The sequence below is a fragment of the Salvelinus fontinalis genome, unplaced genomic scaffold (assembly GCF_029448725.1).
Source record: "Salvelinus fontinalis isolate EN_2023a unplaced genomic scaffold, ASM2944872v1 scaffold_0213, whole genome shotgun sequence".
Taxonomy (NCBI): domain Eukaryota; kingdom Metazoa; phylum Chordata; class Actinopteri; order Salmoniformes; family Salmonidae; genus Salvelinus; species Salvelinus fontinalis.
In genome coordinates this window covers 228,321-247,163 of record NW_026600422.1, presented here as the reverse complement: position 1 = coordinate 247,163, position 18,843 = coordinate 228,321, and the positions used below count along the sequence as shown (strand labels likewise).

The 18,843-nt window shown below is 42.3% G+C and overlaps 1 protein-coding gene across 4 annotated transcripts in view; it reads right to left on the bottom strand.

Annotated features, from left to right (window-relative positions):
• Positions 1–18,843, bottom strand: part of ncapg (non-SMC condensin I complex, subunit G) — an 83,726-nt gene that overhangs the window by 14,238 nt on the left and 50,645 nt on the right. For all 4 annotated transcript variants that reach the window (XM_055912785.1, XM_055912784.1, XM_055912786.1 and 1 more), the window contains 4 exons: positions 17,010–17,129; positions 15,646–15,876; positions 14,790–14,971; positions 7,768–7,930 (listed from right to left, as the gene is read on the bottom strand). In XM_055912785.1, coding sequence (XP_055768760.1) covers positions 7,768–7,930; positions 14,790–14,971; positions 15,646–15,876; positions 17,010–17,129 — 696 coding nt within the window. The remainder of the gene's footprint in view (positions 1–7,767; positions 7,931–14,789; positions 14,972–15,645; positions 15,877–17,009; positions 17,130–18,843) is intronic.

Here is an 18,843-nt window from a genome sequence, read left to right as displayed (position 1 = left end):
GGTTAGGTTATAATGGTTAGGTTATAATGGTTAGGTTATAATGGTTAGGTTATAATGGTTAGGTTATAATGGTTATAATGGTTAGGTTATAATGGTTATAATGGTTAGGTTATAATGGTTAGGTTATAATGGTTAGGTTATAATGGTTAGGTTATAATGGTTAGGTTATAGTGGTTAGGTTATAATGGTTATAATGGTTAGGTTATAATGGTTATAATGGTTAGGTTATAATGGTTAGGTTATGATGGTTATAATGGTTAGGTTATAATGGTTAGGTTATAATGGTTAGGTTATAATGGTTAGGTTATAATGGTTATAATGGTTAGGTTATAATGGTTATAATGGTTAGGTTATAATGGTTAGGTTATAATGGTTAGGTTATAATGGTTATAATGGTTAGGTTATAATGGTTATAATGGTTAGGTTATAATGGTTAGGTTATAATGGTTAGGTTATAGTGGTTAGGTTATAATGGTTAGGTTATAATGGTTAGGTTATAATGGTTATAATGGTTATAATGGTTAGGTTATAATGGTTATAATGGTTAGGTTATAATGGTTAGGTTATAATGGTTATAATGGTTAGGTTATAGTGGTTAGGTTATAATGGTTATAATGGTTAGGTTATAATGGTTAGGTTATAGTGGTTAGGTTATAGTGGTTAGGTTATAGTGGTTAGGTTATGATGGTTAGGTTATAATGGTTAGGTTATAATGGTTAGGTTATAATGGTTATAATGGTTATAATGGTTATAATGGTTATAATGGTTAGGTTATAATGGTTAGGTTATAATGGTTAGGTTATAATGGTTAGGTTATAATGGTTAGGTTATAATGGTCAGGTTATAATGGTTAGGTTATAATGGTCAGGTTATAATGGTCAGGTTATAATGGTTAGGTTATAATGGTCAGGTTATAATGGTTAGGTTATAATGGTCAGGTTATAATGGCTAGGTTATAATGGTTAGGTTATAATGGTTATAATGGTTAGGTTATAATGGTTAGGTTATGATGGTTATAATGGTTAGGTTATGATGGTTATAATGGTTAGGTTATGATGGTTATAATGGTTAGGTTATAATGGTTATGTTATGATGGTTATAATGGTTAGGTTATAATGGTTAGGTTATAATGGTTAGGTTATAATGGTTAGGTTATAATGGTTATAATGGTTAGGTTATAGTGGTTAGGTTATAATGGTTATAATGGTTAGGTTATAGTGGTTAGGTTATAATGGTTATAATGGTTAGGTTATAATGGTTAGGTTATAATGGTTATAATGGTTAGGTTATAGTGGTTAGGTTATAATGGTTATAATGGTTAGGTTATAGTGGTTAGGTTATAGTGGTTAGGTTATAGTGGTTAGGTTATAGTGGTTAGGTTATGATGGTTAGGTTATAGTGGTTAGGTTATAGTGGTTAGGTTATAGTGGTTAGGTTATGATGGTTAGGTTATAATGGTTAGGTTATAATGGTTAGGTTATAATGGTTAGGTTATAATGGTTATAATGGTTAGGTTATAATGGTTAGGTTATAATGGTTAGGTTATAATGGTTAGGTTATAATGGTTAGGTTATAATGGTCAGGTTATAATGGTTAGGTTATAATGGTCAGGTTATAATGGTCAGGTTATAATGGCTAGGTTATAATGGTTAGGTTATAATGGTTATAATGGTTAGGTTATAATGGTTAGGTTATGATGGTTATAATGGTTAGGTTATGATGGTTATAATGGTTAGGTTATGATGGTTATATTGGTTAGGTTATAATGGTTATGTTATGATGGTTATAATGGTTAGGTTATAATGGTTAGGTTATAATGGTTATAATGGTTAGGTTATAATGGTTAGGTTATGATGGTTATAATGGTTAGGTTATAATGGTTAGGTTATAATGGTTAGGTTATAATGGTTAGGTTATAATGGTTAGGTTATAATGGTTAGGTTATAATGGTTATAATGGTTAGGTTATAATGGTTAGGTTATAATGGTTATAATGGTTAGGTTATAATGGTTAGGTTATAATGGTTAGGTTATAGTGGTTAGGTTATAATGGTTAGGTTATAATGGTTAGGTTATAATGGTTAGGTTATAATGGTTAGGTTATAATGGTTATAATGGTTAGGTTATAATGGTTAGGTTATAATGGTTAGGTTATAATGGTTATAATGGTTAGGTTATAATGGTTATAATGGTTAGGTTATAATGGTTAGGTTATAATGGTTATAATGGTTAGGTTATAATGGTTAGGTTATAATGGTTAGGTTATAGTGGTTAGGTTATAATGGTTAGGTTATAATGGTTAGGTTATAATGGTTAGGTTATAATGGTTAGGTTATAATGGTTATAATGGTTAGGTTATAATGGTTATAATGGTTAGGTTATAATGGTTAGGTTATAATGGTTAGGTTATAATGGTTAGGTTATAATGGTTAGGTTATAGTGGTTAGGTTATAATGGTTATAATGGTTAGGTTATAATGGTTATAATGGTTAGGTTATAATGGTTAGGTTATGATGGTTATAATGGTTAGGTTATAATGGTTAGGTTATAATGGTTAGGTTATAATGGTTAGGTTATAATGGTTAGGTTATAATGGTTATAATGGTTAGGTTATAATGGTTATAATGGTTAGGTTATAATGGTTAGGTTATAATGGTTAGGTTATAATGGTTATAATGGTTAGGTTATAATGGTTATAATGGTTAGGTTATAATGGTTAGGTTATAATGGTTAGGTTATAGTGGTTAGGTTATAATGGTTAGGTTATAATGGTTAGGTTATAATGGTTATAATGGTTATAATGGTTAGGTTATAATGGTTATAATGGTTAGGTTATAATGGTTAGGTTATAATGGTTATAATGGTTAGGTTATAGTGGTTAGGTTATAATGGTTATAATGGTTAGGTTATAATGGTTAGGTTATAGTGGTTAGGTTATAGTGGTTAGGTTATAGTGGTTAGGTTATGATGGTTAGGTTATAATGGTTAGGTTATAATGGTTAGGTTATAATGGTTATAATGGTTATAATGGTTATAATGGTTATAATGGTTAGGTTATAATGGTTAGGTTATAATGGTTAGGTTATAATGGTTAGGTTATAATGGTCAGGTTATAATGGTTAGGTTATAATGGTCAGGTTATAATGGTCAGGTTATAATGGTTAGGTTATAATGGTCAGGTTATAATGGTTAGGTTATAATGGTCAGGTTATAATGGCTAGGTTATAATGGTTAGGTTATAATGGTTATAATGGTTAGGTTATAATGGTTAGGTTATGATGGTTATAATGGTTAGGTTATGATGGTTATAATGGTTAGGTTATGATGGTTATAATGGTTAGGTTATAATGGTTATGTTATGATGGTTATAATGGTTAGGTTATAATGGTTAGGTTATAATGGTTAGGTTATAATGGTTAGGTTATAATGGTTATAATGGTTAGGTTATAGTGGTTAGGTTATAATGGTTATAATGGTTAGGTTATAGTGGTTAGGTTATAATGGTTATAATGGTTAGGTTATAGTGGTTAGGTTATAGTGGTTAGGTTATAGTGGTTAGGTTATAGTGGTTAGGTTATGATGGTTAGGTTATAGTGGTTAGGTTATAGTGGTTAGGTTATAGTGGTTAGGTTATGATGGTTAGGTTATAATGGTTAGGTTATAATGGTTATAATGGTTAGGTTATAATGGTTAGGTTATAATGGTTAGGTTATAATGGTTAGGTTATAATGGTTAGGTTATAATGGTCAGGTTATAATGGTCAGGTTATAATGGCTAGGTTATAATGGTTAGGTTATAATGGTTATAATGGTTAGGTTATAATGGTTAGGTTATGATGGTTATAATGGTTAGGTTATGATGGTTATAATGGTTAGGTTATGATGGTTATATTGGTTAGGTTATAATGGTTATGTTATGATGGTTATAATGGTTAGGTTATAATGGTTAGGTTATAATGGTTATAATGGTTAGGTTATAGTGGTTAGGTTATAATGGTTATAATGGTTAGGTTATAGTGGTTAGGTTATAGTGGTTAGGTTATAGTGGTTAGGTTATAGTGGTTAGGTTATGATGGTTAGGTTATAGTGGTTAGGTTATAGTGGTTAGGTTATAGTGGTTAGGTTATGATGGTTAGGTTATAATGGTTAGGTTATAATGGTTAGGTTATAATGGTTATAATGGTTAGGTTATAATGGTTAGGTTATAATGGTTAGGTTATAATGGTTAGGTTATAATGGTTAGGTTATAATGGTCAGGTTATAATGGTTAGGTTATAATGGTCAGGTTATAATGGTCAGGTTATAATGGCTAGGTTATAATGGTTAGGTTATAATGGTTATAATGGTTAGGTTATAATGGTTAGGTTATGATGGTTATAATGGTTAGGTTATGATGGTTATAATGGTTAGGTTATGATGGTTATATTGGTTAGGTTATAATGGTTATGTTATGATGGTTATAATGGTTAGGTTATAATGGTTAGGTTATAATGGTTATAATGGTTAGGTTATAATGGTTAGGTTATGATGGTTATAATGGTTAGGTTATAATGGTTAGGTTATAATGGTTAGGTTATAATGGTTAGGTTATAATGGTTAGGTTATAATGGTTAGGTTATAATGTTTAGGTTATAATGGTTAGGTTATAATGGTTATAATGGTTATAATGGTTAGGTTATAGTGGTTAGGTTATAGTGGTTAGGTTATAGTGGTTAGGTTATGATGGTTAGGTTATAATGGTTAGGTTATAATGGTTATAATGGTTATAATGGTTAGGTTATAATGGTTAGGTTATAATGGTCAGGTTATAATGGTTAGGTTATAATGGTCAGGTTATAATGGTCAGGTTATAATGGTTAGGTTATAATGGTTAGGTTATAATGGTTATAATGGTTAGGTTATAATGGTTAGGTTATAATGGTTAGGTTATAATGGTTAGGTTATAATGGTTAGGTTATAATGGTTAGGTTATAGTGGTTAGGTTATAATGGTTAGGTTATAATGGTTAGGTTATAATGGTTATAATGGTTAGGTTATAATGGTTATAATGGTTAGGTTATAATGGTTAGGTTATAATGGTTATAATGGTTAGGTTATAGTGGTTAGGTTATAATGGTTATAATGGTTAGGTTATAATGGTTATAATGGTTAGGTTATAATGGTTAGGTTATGATGGTTATAATGGTTAGGTTATAATGGTTAGGTTATAATGGTTATAATGGTTAGGTTATAATGGTTATAATGGTTAGGTTATAATGGTTAGGTTATAATGGTTATAATGGTTAGGTTATAATGGTTAGGTTATAGTGGTTAGGTTATAATGGTTAGGTTATAATGGTTAGGTTATAATGGTTATAATGGTTAGGTTATAATGGTTAGGTTATAATGGTTAGGTTATAATGGTTATAATGGTTAGGTTATAGTGGTTAGGTTATAATGGTTATAATGGTTAGGTTATAGTGGTTAGGTTATAGTGGTTAGGTTATGATGGTTAGGTTATAATGGTTAGGTTATAGTGGTTAGGTTATAGTGGTTAGGTTATAGTGGTTAGGTTATGATGGTTAGGTTATAATGGTTAGGTTATAATGGTTAGGTTATAATGGTTAGGTTATAATGGTTAGGTTATAATGGTTAGGTTATAATGGTCAGGTTATAATGGTTAGGTTATAATGGTCAGGTTATAATGGCTAGGTTATAATGGTTAGGTTATAATGGTTATAATGGTTAGGTTATGATGGTTATAATGGTTAGGTTATGATGGTTATAATGGTTAGGTTATAATGGTTATGTTATGATGGTTATAATGGTTAGGTTATAATGGTTAGGTTATAATGGTTATAATGGTTAGGTTATAATGGTTAGGTTATAATGGTTAGGTTATAATGGTTATAATGGTTAGGTTATAATGGTTAGGTTATAATGGTTATAATGGTTAGGTTATAATGGTTAGGTTATAATGGTTAGGTTATAATGGTTAGGTTATAATGGTTATAATGGTTAGGTTATAATGGTTAGGTTATAATGGTTATAATGGTTAGGTTATAATGGTTAGGTTATAATGGTTATAATGGTTAGGTTATAATGGTTATAATGGTTAGGTTATAATGGTTATAATGGTTAGGTTATAATGGTTAGGTTATAATGGTTAGGTTATAATGGTTATAATGGTTAGGTTATAATGGTTATAATGGTTAGGTTATGATGGTTAGGTTATGATGGTTATAATGGTTAGGTTATAATGGTTAGGTTATAATGGTTAGGTTATAATGGTTAGGTTATAATGGTTAGGTTATAATGGTTAGGTTATAATGGTTATGATGGTTATAATGGTTAGGTTATAATGGTTATGATGGTTAGGTTATAATGGTTAGGTTATAATGGTTAGGTTATAATGGTTAGGTTATAATGGTTAGGTTATAATGGTTAGGTTATAATGGTTATAATGGTTAGGTTATAATGGTTAGGTTATAATGGTTATAATGGTTAGGTTATAATGGTTAGGTTATAATGGTTAGGTTATAATGGTTAGGTTATAATGGTTAGGTTATAATGGTTAGGTTATAATGGTTAGGTTATAATGGTTAGGTTATAATGGTTATGATGGTTAGGTTATAATGGTTAGGTTATAATGGTTAGGTTATAATGGTTAGGTTATAATGGTTATAATGGTTAGGTTATAATGGTTAGGTTATAATGGTTAGGTTATAATGGTTATGATGGTTAGGTTATAATGGTTAGGTTATAATGGTTATAATGGTTAGGTTATAATGGTTATAATGGTTAGGTTATAATGGTTAGGTTATAATGGTTAGGTTATAATGGTTAGGTTATAATGGTTAGGTTATAATGGTTAGGTTATAATGGTTAGGTTATAATGGTTAGGTTATAATGGTTAGGTTATAATGGTTAGGTTATAATGGTTAGGTTATAATGGTTAGGTTATAATGGTTATGATGGTTAGGTTATAATGGTTATGATGGTTAGGTTATAATGGTTATGTTATAATGGTTATAATGGTTAGGTTATAATGGTTAGGTTATGATGGTTAGGTTATAATGGTTATAATGGTTAGGTTATAATGGTTATAATGGTTAGGTTATAATGGTTAGGTTATAATGGTTAGGTTATAATGGTTAGGTTATGATGGTTAGGTTATGATGGTTAGGTTATAATGGTTAGGTTATAATGGTTAGGTTATAATGGTTATAATGGTTAGGTTATAATGGTTATAATGGTTAGGTTATAATGGTTAGGTTATAATGGTTAGGTTATAATGGTTAGGTTATGATGGTTAGGTTATGATGGTTAGGTTATAATGGTTAGGTTATGATGGCTAGGTTATGATGGTTATAATGGTTAGGTTATAATGGTTAGGTTATAATGGTTAGGTTATAATGGTTAGGTTATAATGGCTGGGCCCCATCACTACTGTATAGATGTTATAATGAGGTGATACTAAACCTGTGGGTCTCCAGGCTTTATGAGAGAGCTGGGCCCCATCACTACTGTATAGATGTTATAATGAGGTGATACTAAACCTGTGGGTCTCCAGGCTTTATGAGAGAGCTGGGCCCCATCACTACTGTATAGATGTTATAATGAGGTTATACTAAACCTGTGGGTCTCCAGGCTTTATGAGAGAGCTGGGCCCCATCACTACTGTATAGATGTTATAATGAGGTGATATTAAACCTGTGGGTCTCCAGGCTTTATGAGAGAGCTGGGCCCCATCACTACTGTATAGATGTTATAATGAGGTGATATTAAACCTGTGGGTCTCCAGGCTTTATGAGAGAGCTGGGCCGGGTCAGCTCGACGAGCAGTTCTGCTACGTTAGTGACGTCCACCTCGGCCAGCGGAGACGTAGCCGGAGCATTCAGCAGGGTCTGGAGGGTGGGCAGGAAACACTCCTCCACACACTCCTGGTGGGCCCTGAACACACACACACACACAGTCAGTAAACACACTCCTGGTGGGCCCTGAACACACACACACACAGTCAGTAAACACACTCCTGGTGGGCCCTGAACACACACACACACAGTCAGTAAACACACTCATGGTGGGCCCTGAACACACACACACACACAGTCAGTAAACACACTCCTGGTGGGCCCTGAACACACACACAGTCAGTAAACACACTCCTGGTGGGCCCTGAACACACACACACACACACACACACACACACACACACACAGTCAGTAAACACACTCCTGGTGGGCCCTGAACACACACACACACACACACCAGTCAGTCAGTATACACACTCCTGGTGGACCCTGAACACAAACAGTCAGTAAACACACTCCTGGTGGACCGTAAACACACTCCTGGTGGTCCCTGAACACACACACAGTCAGTATACACACTCCTGGTGGGCCCTGAACACACACACAGTCAGTAAACACACTCCTGGTGGACCGTAAACACACTCCTGGTGGGCCCTGAACACACACACAGTCAGTAAACACACTCCTGGTGGACCGTAAACACAAACAGTCAGTAAACACACTCCTGGTGGGCCCTGAACACAAACAGTCAGTATACACACTCCTGGTGGGCCCTGAACACACACACAGTCAGTAAACACACTCCTGGTGGGCCCTGAACACACACACAGTCAGTAAACACACTCCTGGTGGGCCCTGAACACACACACAGTCAGTATACACACTCCTGGTGGGCCCTGAACACACAGTCAGTAAACACACTCCTGGTGGGCCCTGAACACAAACAGTCAGTATACACACTCCTGGTGGACCCTGAACACACACACAGTCAGTAAACACACTGCTGGTGGACCCTGAACACACAGTCAGTATACACACTCCTGGTGGGCCCTGAACACACACACAGTCAGTAAACACACTCCTGGTGGGCCCTGAACACACACACAGTCAGTAAACACACTCCTGGTGGGCCCTGAACACAAACAGTCAGCAAACACACTCCTGGTGGGCCCTGAACACACACACAGTCAGTAAACACACTCCTGGTGGGCCCTGAACACACACACAGTCAGTATACACACTCCTGGTGGGCCCTGAACACAAACAGTCAGTAAACACACTCCTGGTGGGCCCTGAACACACACCCAGTCAGTAAACACACTGCTGGTGGACCCTGAACACACACACAGTCAGTAAACACACTCCTGGTGGGCCCTGAACACACACAGTCAGCAAACACACTCCTGGTGGGCCCTGAACACACACACAGTCAGTAAACACACTCCTGGTGGGCCCTGAACACACACCCAGTCAGTAAACACACTCCTGGTGGGCCCTGAACACACAGTCAGTATACACACTCCTGGTGGGCCCTGAACACAGTCAGTAAACAAGTAAATATGGATTCATATAGTAACCAAAACAGTGTTAACCAAATCAAAATATATTTTATATTTGAGATTCTTTAAAGTAGCCACTCTTTGCCTTGATGACATCTTTGCACATTCTTGGCATTCTCTCAACCAGCTTCATGAGGTAGTCACCTGGAATGCATTTCAATTAACAGGCGTGCCTTGTTAAAAAGTTAATTTGTGGAATTTCTTTCCTTCTTAATGCATTTGAGCCAATCAGTTGTGATTTGACAAAGTAGGGGTGGTATACAGAAGATGGCCCTATTTGGTAAAATACCAATATTATGGCAAGAACAGCTCAAATAAGCAGAGAGAAACGACAGTCCATCATTACTTTAACACATGAAGGTCAGTCAATCCGGAAAATGTCAAGAACTTTTAAAGTTTCTTCAAGTGCAGTCGCAAAAACCATCAAGCGCTATGATGAAACTGGTTCTCATGAGGACCGCCTCAGGAATGGAAGTCCCAGAGTTACCTTTACTGCTGAGGATAAGTTCATGAGAGTTACCAGCCTCAGATTGCAGCCCAAATAAATGCTTCACAGAGTTCAAGTAACAGACACATCTCAACATCAACTGTTCAGAGGAGACTGCGTGAATCAGGCCTTTATGGTTGAATTGCTGCAAACAAACCACTACTAAAGGACACCAATAAGAAGAAGAGACTTGATTGGGCCAAGAAACACGAGCAATGGACATTAGACCGGTGGAAATGAGTCCAAATCTGAGATTTTTGTAAGACGCAGAGTAAGTGAACAAATGATCTCTGCATGTGTGGTTCCCACCGCGAAGCATGGAGGAGGAGGTGGTGTGATGGTGTGGGTGGTGCTTTGCTTGTGACACTGTCAATGATATATTTAGAAGTCAAGGCAGACTTCTGGTTTGCTCTTAATGTGACTATCCTTTGTTTTTCAACAGGGCAATAACCCAACACACCTCCAGGCTGTCTAAGGGTATATCCACAGTGTATCTAGGGGTCAGAGTGTATCCACAGTGTATCTAGGGGTCAGAGTGTATCCACAGTGTATCTAGGGGTCAGAGTATATCCACAGTGTATCTAGGGGTCAGAGTATATCCACAGTGTATCTAGGGGTCAGAGTGTATCTAGGGGTCAGAGTATATCCACAGTGTATCTAGGGGTCAGAGTATATCCACAGTGTATCTAGGGGTCAGAGTATATCCACAGTGTATCTAGGGGTCAGAGTGTGTCTAGGGGTCAGAGTGTGTCTAGGGGTCAGAGTATATCCACAGTGTATCTAGGGGTCAGAGTGTATCTAGGGGTCAGAGTATATCCACAGTGTATCTAGGGGTCAGAGTATATCCACAGTGTATCTAGGGGTCAGAGTATTTCCACAGTGTATCTAGGGGTCAGAGTGTATCTAGGGGTCAGAGTATATCCACAGTGTATCTAGGGGTCAGAGTATATCCACAGTGTATCTAGGGGTCAGAGTATATCCACAGTGTATCTAGGGGTCAGAGTATATCCACAGTGTATCTAGGGGTCAGAGTATATCTAGGGGTCAGAGTATATCTAGGGGTCAGAGTATATCTAGGGGTCAGAGTATATCTAGGGGTCAGAGTATATCCACAGTGTATCTAGGGGTCAGAGTGTATCTAGGGGTCAGAGTATATCCACAGTGTATCTAGGGGTCAGAGTATATCCACAGTGTATCTAGGGGTCAGAGTATATCCACAGTGTATCTAGGGGTCAGAGTATATCCACAGTGTATCTAGGGGTCAGAGTATATCTAGGGGTCAGAGTATATCTAGGGGTCAGAGTATATCTAGGGGTCAGAGTATATCTAGGGGTCAGAGTATATCCACAGTGTATCTAGGGGTCAGAGTATATCTAGGGGTCAGAGTATATCCACAGTGTATCTAGGGGTCAGAGTATTTCCACAGTGTATCTAGGGGTCAGAGTATATCTAGGGGTCAGAGTATATCCACAGTGTATCTAGGGGTCAGAGTATTTCCACAGTGTATCTAGGGGTCAGAGTATATCCACAGTGTATCTAGGGGTCAGAGAATATCCACAGTGTATCTAGGGGTCAGAGTATTTCCACAGTGTATCTAGGGGTCAGAGTATATCCACAGTGTATCTAGGGGTCAGAGTATATCCACAGTGTATCTAGGGGTCAGAGTATATCTAGGGGTCAGAGTATATCCACAGTGTATCTAGGGGTCAGAGTATTTCCACAGTGTATCTACGGGTCAGAGTATATCTAGGGGTCAGAGTATATCTAGGGGTCAGAGTATATCTAGGGGTCAGAGTATATCTAGGGGTCAGAGTATATCTAGGGGTCAGAGTATATCTAGGGGTCAGAGTATATCCACAGTGTATCTAGGGGTCAGAGTATTTCCACAGTGTATCTAGGGGTCAGAGTATATCTAGGGGTCAGAGTATATCCACAGTGTATCTAGGGGTCAGAGTATTTCCACAGTGTATCTAGGGGTCAGAGTATATCCACAGTGTATCTAGGGGTCAGAGTATATCCACAGTGTATCTAGGGGTCAGAGTATTTCCACAGTGTATCTAGGGGTCAGAGTATATCCACAGTGTATCTAGGGGTCAGAGTATATCCACAGTGTATCTAGGGGTCAGAGTGTATCTAGGGGTCAGAGTATTTCCACAGTGTATCTAGGGGTCAGAGTATATCCACAGTGTATCTAGGGGTCAGAGTATATCCACAGTGTATCTAGGGGTCAGAGTATATCTAGGGGTCAGAGTATATCCACAGTGTATCTAGGGGTCAGAGTATATCCACAGTGTATCTAGGGGTCAGAGTATATCCACAGTGTATCTAGGGGTCAGAGTGTGTCTAGGGGTCAGAGTGTATCCACAGTGTATCTAGGGGTCAGAGTGTATCTAGGGGTCAGAGTATATCCACAGTGTATCTAGGGGTCAGAGTATATCCACAGTGTATCTAGGGGTCAGAGTATATCCACAGTGTATCTAGGGGTCAGAGTATATCCACAGTGTATCTAGGGGTCAGAGTATATCTAGGGGTCAGAGTATATCTAGGGGTCAGACTATATCTAGGGGTCAGAGTATATCTAGGGGTCAGAGTATATCCACAGTGTATCTAGGGGTCAGAGTATTTCCACAGTGTATCTAGGGGTCAGAGTATATCTAGGGGTCAGAGTATATCTAGGGGTCAGAGTATATCTAGGGGTCAGAGTATATCTAGGGGTCAGAGTATTTCCACAGTGTATCTAGGGGTCAGAGTATATCTAGGGGTCAGAGTATATCCACAGTGTATCTAGGGGTCAGAGTATTTCCACAGTGTATCTAGGGGTCAGAGTATATCCACAGTGTATCTAGGGGTCAGAGTATTTCCACAGTGTATCTAGGGGTCAGAGTATTTCCACAGTGTATCTAGGGGTCAGAGTATATCCACAGTGTATCTAGGGGTCAGAGTATTTCCACAGTGTATCTAGGGGTCAGAGTGTATCCACAGTGTATCTAGGGGTCAGAGTATATCCACAGTGTATCTAGGGGTCAGAGTATATCCACAGTGTATCTAGGGGTCAGAGTATATCCACAGTGTATCTAGGGGTCAGAGTATATCCACAGTGTATCTAGGGGTCAGAGTATATCCACAGTGTATCTAGGGGTCAGAGTATATCTAGGGGTCAGAGTATTTCCACAGTGTATCTAGGGGTCAGAGTATATCCGCAGTGTATCTAGGGGTCAGAGAATATCCACAGTGTATCTAGGGGTCAGAGTATATCTAGGGGTCAGAGTACATCTAGGGGTCAGAGTATTTCCACAGTGTATCTAGGGGTCAGAGTATTTCCACAGTGTATCTAGGGGTCAGAGTGTATCTAGGGGTCAGTGTATATCCACAGTGTATCTAGGGGTCAGTGTATATCCACAGTGTATCTAGGGGTCAGAGTATATCCACAGTGTATCTAGGGGTCAGAGTATATCTAGGGGTCAGAGTATATCCACAGTGTATCTAGGGGTCAGTGTATATCCACAGTGTATCTAGGGGTCAGAGTATATCCACAGTGTATCTAGGGGTCAGAGTGTGTCTAGGGGTCAGAGTATATCCACAGTGTATCTAGGGGTCAGAGTATATCTAGGGGTCAGAGTATATCCACAGTGTATCTAGGGGTCAGAGTGTATCCACAGTGTATCTAGGGGTCAGAGTGTATCCACAGTGTATCTAGGGGTCAGAGTGTATCCACAGTGTATCTAGGGGTCAGAGTATATCTAGGGGTCAGAGTATATCCACAGTGTATCTAGGGGTCAGAGTGTATCCACAGTGTATCTAGGGGTCAGAGTATATCCACAGTGTATCTAGGGGTCAGAGTATATCCACAGTGTATCTAGGGGTCAGAGTATATCCACAGTGTATCTAGGGGTCAGAGTACATCTAGGGGTCAGAGTATATCCACAGTGTATCTAGGGGTCAGAGTATATCCACAGTGTATCTAGGGGTCAGAGTACATCTAGGGGTCAGAGTATATCCACAGTGTATCTAGGGGTCAGAGTATATCTAGGGGTCAGAGTGTGTCTAGGGGTCAGAGTATATCCACAGTGTATCTAGGGGTCAGAGTATATCTAGGGGTCAGAGTATATCCACAGTGTATCTAGGGGTCAGAGTATATCCACAGTGTATCTAGGGGTCAGAGTACATCTAGGGGTCAGAGTGTATCCACAGTGTATCTAGGGGTCAGAGTATATCCACAGTGTATCTAGGGGTCAGAGTGTATCCACAGTGTATCTAGGGGTCAGAGTATATCCACAGTGTATCTAGGGGTCAGAGTGTATCTAGGGGTCAGAGTATATCTAGGGGTCAGAGTATATCCACAGTGTATCTAGGGGTCAGAGTATATCCACAGTGTATCTAGGGGTCAGAGTGTATCTAGGGGTCAGAGTATATCTAGGGGTCAGAGTATATCCACAGTGTATCTAGGGGTCAGAGTATATCCACAGTGTATCTAGGGGTCAGAGTATATCCACAGTGTATCTAGGGGTCAGAGTATATCCACAGTGTATCTAGGGGTCAGAGTATATCCACAGTGTATCTAGGGGTCAGAGTATATCCACAGTGTATCTAGGGGTCAGAGTATATCCACAGTGTATCTAGGGGTCAGAGTATATCCACAGTGTATCTAGGGGTCAGAGTATATCCACAGTGTATCTAGGGGTCAGAGTATATCCACAGTGTATCTAGGGGTCAGAGTATATCCACAGTGTATCTAGGGGTCAGAGTATATCCACAGTGTATCTAGGGGTCAGAGTATATCCACAGTGTATCTAGGGGTCAGAGTATATCCACAGTGTATCTAGGGGTCAGAGTATATCCACAGTGTATCTAGGGGTCAGAGTATTTCCACAGTGTATCTAGGGGTCAGAGTGTATCCACAGTGTATCTAGGGGTCAGAGTATTTCCACAGTGTATCCAAGGGTGTGTTGTACCTGCTCTCCCGGGCGTACAGCTGGAAGAACACGCCAAGGCAGTGGCGTAGTCTGGTGTCGTCCTCGGTGACGGGGTTGTACCATAGCAACACCAATCGGGAGAGGAGCTTGGCGCTGGAGATCCGCCCGGAATACATCAGCTTGGCCAGACCCTCCGCTGTCTCGGTACGCAGCTCAGACACCTGCACACACACACACCGAATCATAAACACACACACACACCGAATCATAAACACACACACACACACACACCGAATCATAAACACACACACACACACACACCGAATCATAAACACACACACACACACACACACACCGAATCATAAACACACACACACACACACACACCGAATCATAAACACACACACACACACACACACCGAATCATAAACACACACACACACACACACACCGAATCATAAACACACACACACACACACACACCGAATCATAAACACACACACACACACACACACCGAATCATAAACACACACACACACACACACCGAATCATAAACACACACACACACACACACACACACCGAATCATAAACACACACACACACACCGAATCATAAACACACACACACACACCGAATCATAAACACACACACACACCGAATCATAAACACACACACACCGAATTATAAACACACACACACCGAATCATAAACACACACACACACACCGAATCATAAACACACACACACACTTTCTAACACACACACTTTCTAACACACACACTTTCTAACACACACACACTTTCTAACACACACACACACACACTTTCTAACACACACACACACACACACACTTTCTAACACACACACACACTTTCTAACACACACACACACACCTCGCTGTCCAGGAAGTCAGACAGCATCATCAGGATGGACTGAGCGGTGCTGCTCCCCTCCTCCGGCTCCTCCCCCTTCTCCTGGTCTTCCTGGTTGGCTGGCGAATGGGAGGGCTGTGCTGTCGCGGGGGCGGGGCGTTCAGCCAGCATTGCGAAGCCGTAGAGCAGCAGCAGGTCGATGACTGACCTCAGAGCACTGATACGGATCTTAACATCATCTAGCTGGGCGATCTACAGAGAGACAGAGACAGAGAGGATCTATACCTCATCTAGCTGGGCTATCTACAGAGACACAGAGGGTCTATACCTCATCTAGCTGGGCTATCTACAGAGAGACACAGAGGGTCTATACCTCATCTAGCTGGATTATCTACAGAGAGACAGAGGGTCTATACCTCATCTAGCTGGGCTATCTACAGAGACACAGAGGGTCTATACCTCATCTAGCTGGGCTATCTACAGAGACACAGAGGGTCTATACCTCATCTAGCTGGGCTATCTACAGAGACACAGAGGGTCTATACCTCATCTAGCTGGGCTATCTACAGAGAGACAGAGGGTCTATACCTCATCTAGCTGGGCGATCTACAGAGACACAGAGGGTCTATACCTCATCTAGCTGGGCTATCTACAGAGAGACAGAGGGTCTATACCTCATCTAGCTGGGCGATCTACAGAGACACAGAGACACAGAGGGTCTATACCTCATCTAGCTGGGCTATCTACAGAGAGACAGAGGGTCTATACCTCATCTAGCTGGGCGATCTACAGAGACACAGAGGGTCTATACCTCATCTAGCTGGGATATCTACAGAGAGACACAGAGGGTCTATACCTCATCTAGCTGGGCTATCTACAGAGACACAGAGGATCTATACCTCATCTAGCTGGGCTATCTACAGAGACACAGAGGATCTATACCTCATCTAGCTGGGCTATCTACAGAGACACAGAGGGTCTATACCTCATCTAGCTGGGCTATCTACAGAGACAGAGAGGGTCTATACCTCATCTAGCTGGGCTATCTACAGAGACACAGAGGGTCTATACCTCATCTAGCTGGGCTATCTACAGAGACAGAGAGGGTCTATACCTCATCTAGCTGGGCTATCTACAGAGACACAGAGGGTCTATACCTCATCTAGCTGGGCTATCTACAGAGAGGGTCTATACCTCATCTAGCTGGGCTATCTACAGAGAGACAGAGACACAGAGAGGGTCTATACCTCATCTAGCTGGGCTATCTACAGAGAGACAGAGACACAGAGGGTCTATACCTCATCTAGCTGGGCTATCTACAGAGAGGGTCTATACCTCATCTAGCTGGGCTATCTACAGAGGCCGAGGGTTCTTATTGTAGGTACCTGCAGCAGCAGCACCAGATGTGTGTTGACCAGGTCTTTGCTGTGCAGAGCACAGGTCCCCAAACACACCACTGCCATGTTCCTCACCGCTGGCTGGGCGTTGGATATACTGGGCAGGATCTGACAGGAGGGAGGGAGGACGGGAGGGAGGAGAGGGGGAGGGAGGGAAGAGAGGGAGGGAGGAAGGAGAGGGAGGGAGGAAGGAGAGGGAGGGAGGAAGGAAGGGAGGGAGGGAGGAAGGAGAGGGAGGGAGGGAGGAAGGAGAGGGAGGGAGGAAGGAGAGGGAGGGAGGGAGGGAGGGAGGGAGGGAGGGAGGGAGGAGAGGGAGGGAGGGGGAGAGGGGGAGGGAGGGAGGGAGGAGAGGGGAGGGAGGGGGAGAGGGTGGGAGGGAAGGGGAGAGGGAGGGGGAGAGGAAGGGAGGAAGGAGAGGGAGGGAGGGAAGAGAGGGAGGAAGGAGAGGGAGGGAGGAGAGGGAGGGAGGAGAGGGAGGGAGGAGAGGGAGGGAGGGAGGAGAGGGGGAGGGAGGGAAGAGAGGGGGAGGGAGGGAAGAGAGGGGGAGGGAGGGAAGAGAGGGGGAGAAGGGGGAGGGAGGAGAGGGGGAGGGAGGGAGGGAGGAGAGGGGGAGGGAGGAGAGGGGGAGGGAGGAGAGGAGAGGGAGGGAGGGAGGAGAGGGGGAGGGAGGGAGGGAGGGAAGAGAGGGAGGAGGGAGGAGGGAGGGAGGGAGGGAGGAGAGGGGGAGGGAGGGAGGAGAGGGGGAGGGAGGGAGAGAGGGGGAGGGAGGGAGGAGAGGGAGGGAGGAGAGGGAGGGAGGAGAGGGAGGGAGGAGAGGGGGAGGGAGGGAGGAGAGGGGGAGGGAGAGAGGAGAGGGGGAGGGAGGGAGGGAGGAGAGGGGGAGGGAGGGAGGGAGGAGAGGGGGAGGGAGGAGAGGGGGAGGGAGGGAGGGAGGGAAGAGAGGGGGAGGGAGGGAGGAGAGGGAGGGAGGAGAGGGGGAGGGAGGGAGGAGAGGGAAGAGAGGGAGGGAGGAGAGGGGGAGGGAGGAGAGGGGGAGGGAGGAGAGGGGGAGGGAGGAGAGGGAAGAGAGGGAGGGAGGAGAGGGGGAGGGAGGAGAGGGAAGAGAGGGAGGGAGGAGAGGGGGAGGGAGGAGAGGGAAGAGAGGGAGGGAGGAGAGGGGGAGGGAGGGAGGGAGGAGAGGGGGAGGGAGGGAGGGAAGAGAGGGAGGAGGGAGGAGAGGGGGAGGGAGGGAGGGAGGAGAGGGGGAGGGAGGGAGGAGAGGGGGAGGGAGGGAGGAGAGGGGGAGGGAGGGAGGGAGGGAGGAGAGGGGGAGGGAGGGAGGGAAGAGAGGGAGGAGGGAGGAGAGGGGGAGGGAGGGAGGGAGGAGAGGGGCAGGGAGGGAGGGAGGAGAGGGGCAGGGAGGGAAGAGAGGGAAGAGAGGGAGGAGGGAGGAGAGGGGGAGGGAGGGAGGGATGGAGGAGAGGGGGAGGGAGGGAGGGAGGGAGGAGAGGGGCAGGGAGGGAGGGAAGGAGGAGAGGGGGAGGGAGGGAGGAGAGGGGGAGGGAGGGAGGGAGGGAGGAGAGGGGCAGGGAGGGAGGGAGGGAGGAGAGGGGGAGGGAGGGAGGGAGGGAGGAGAGGGGGAGGGAGGGAGGGTGGAGGGAGGAGAGGGGGAGGGAGGGAGGAGAGGGGGAGGGAGGGAGGGAGGAGAGGGGCAGGGAGGGAAGAGAGGGAAGAGAGGGAGGAGGGAGGAGAGGGGGAGGGAGGGAGGGAGGAGAGGGGAGGGAGGGAAGAGAGGGAGGAGGGAGGAGGGAGGAGAGGGGGAGGGAGGGAGGGAGGAGAGGGG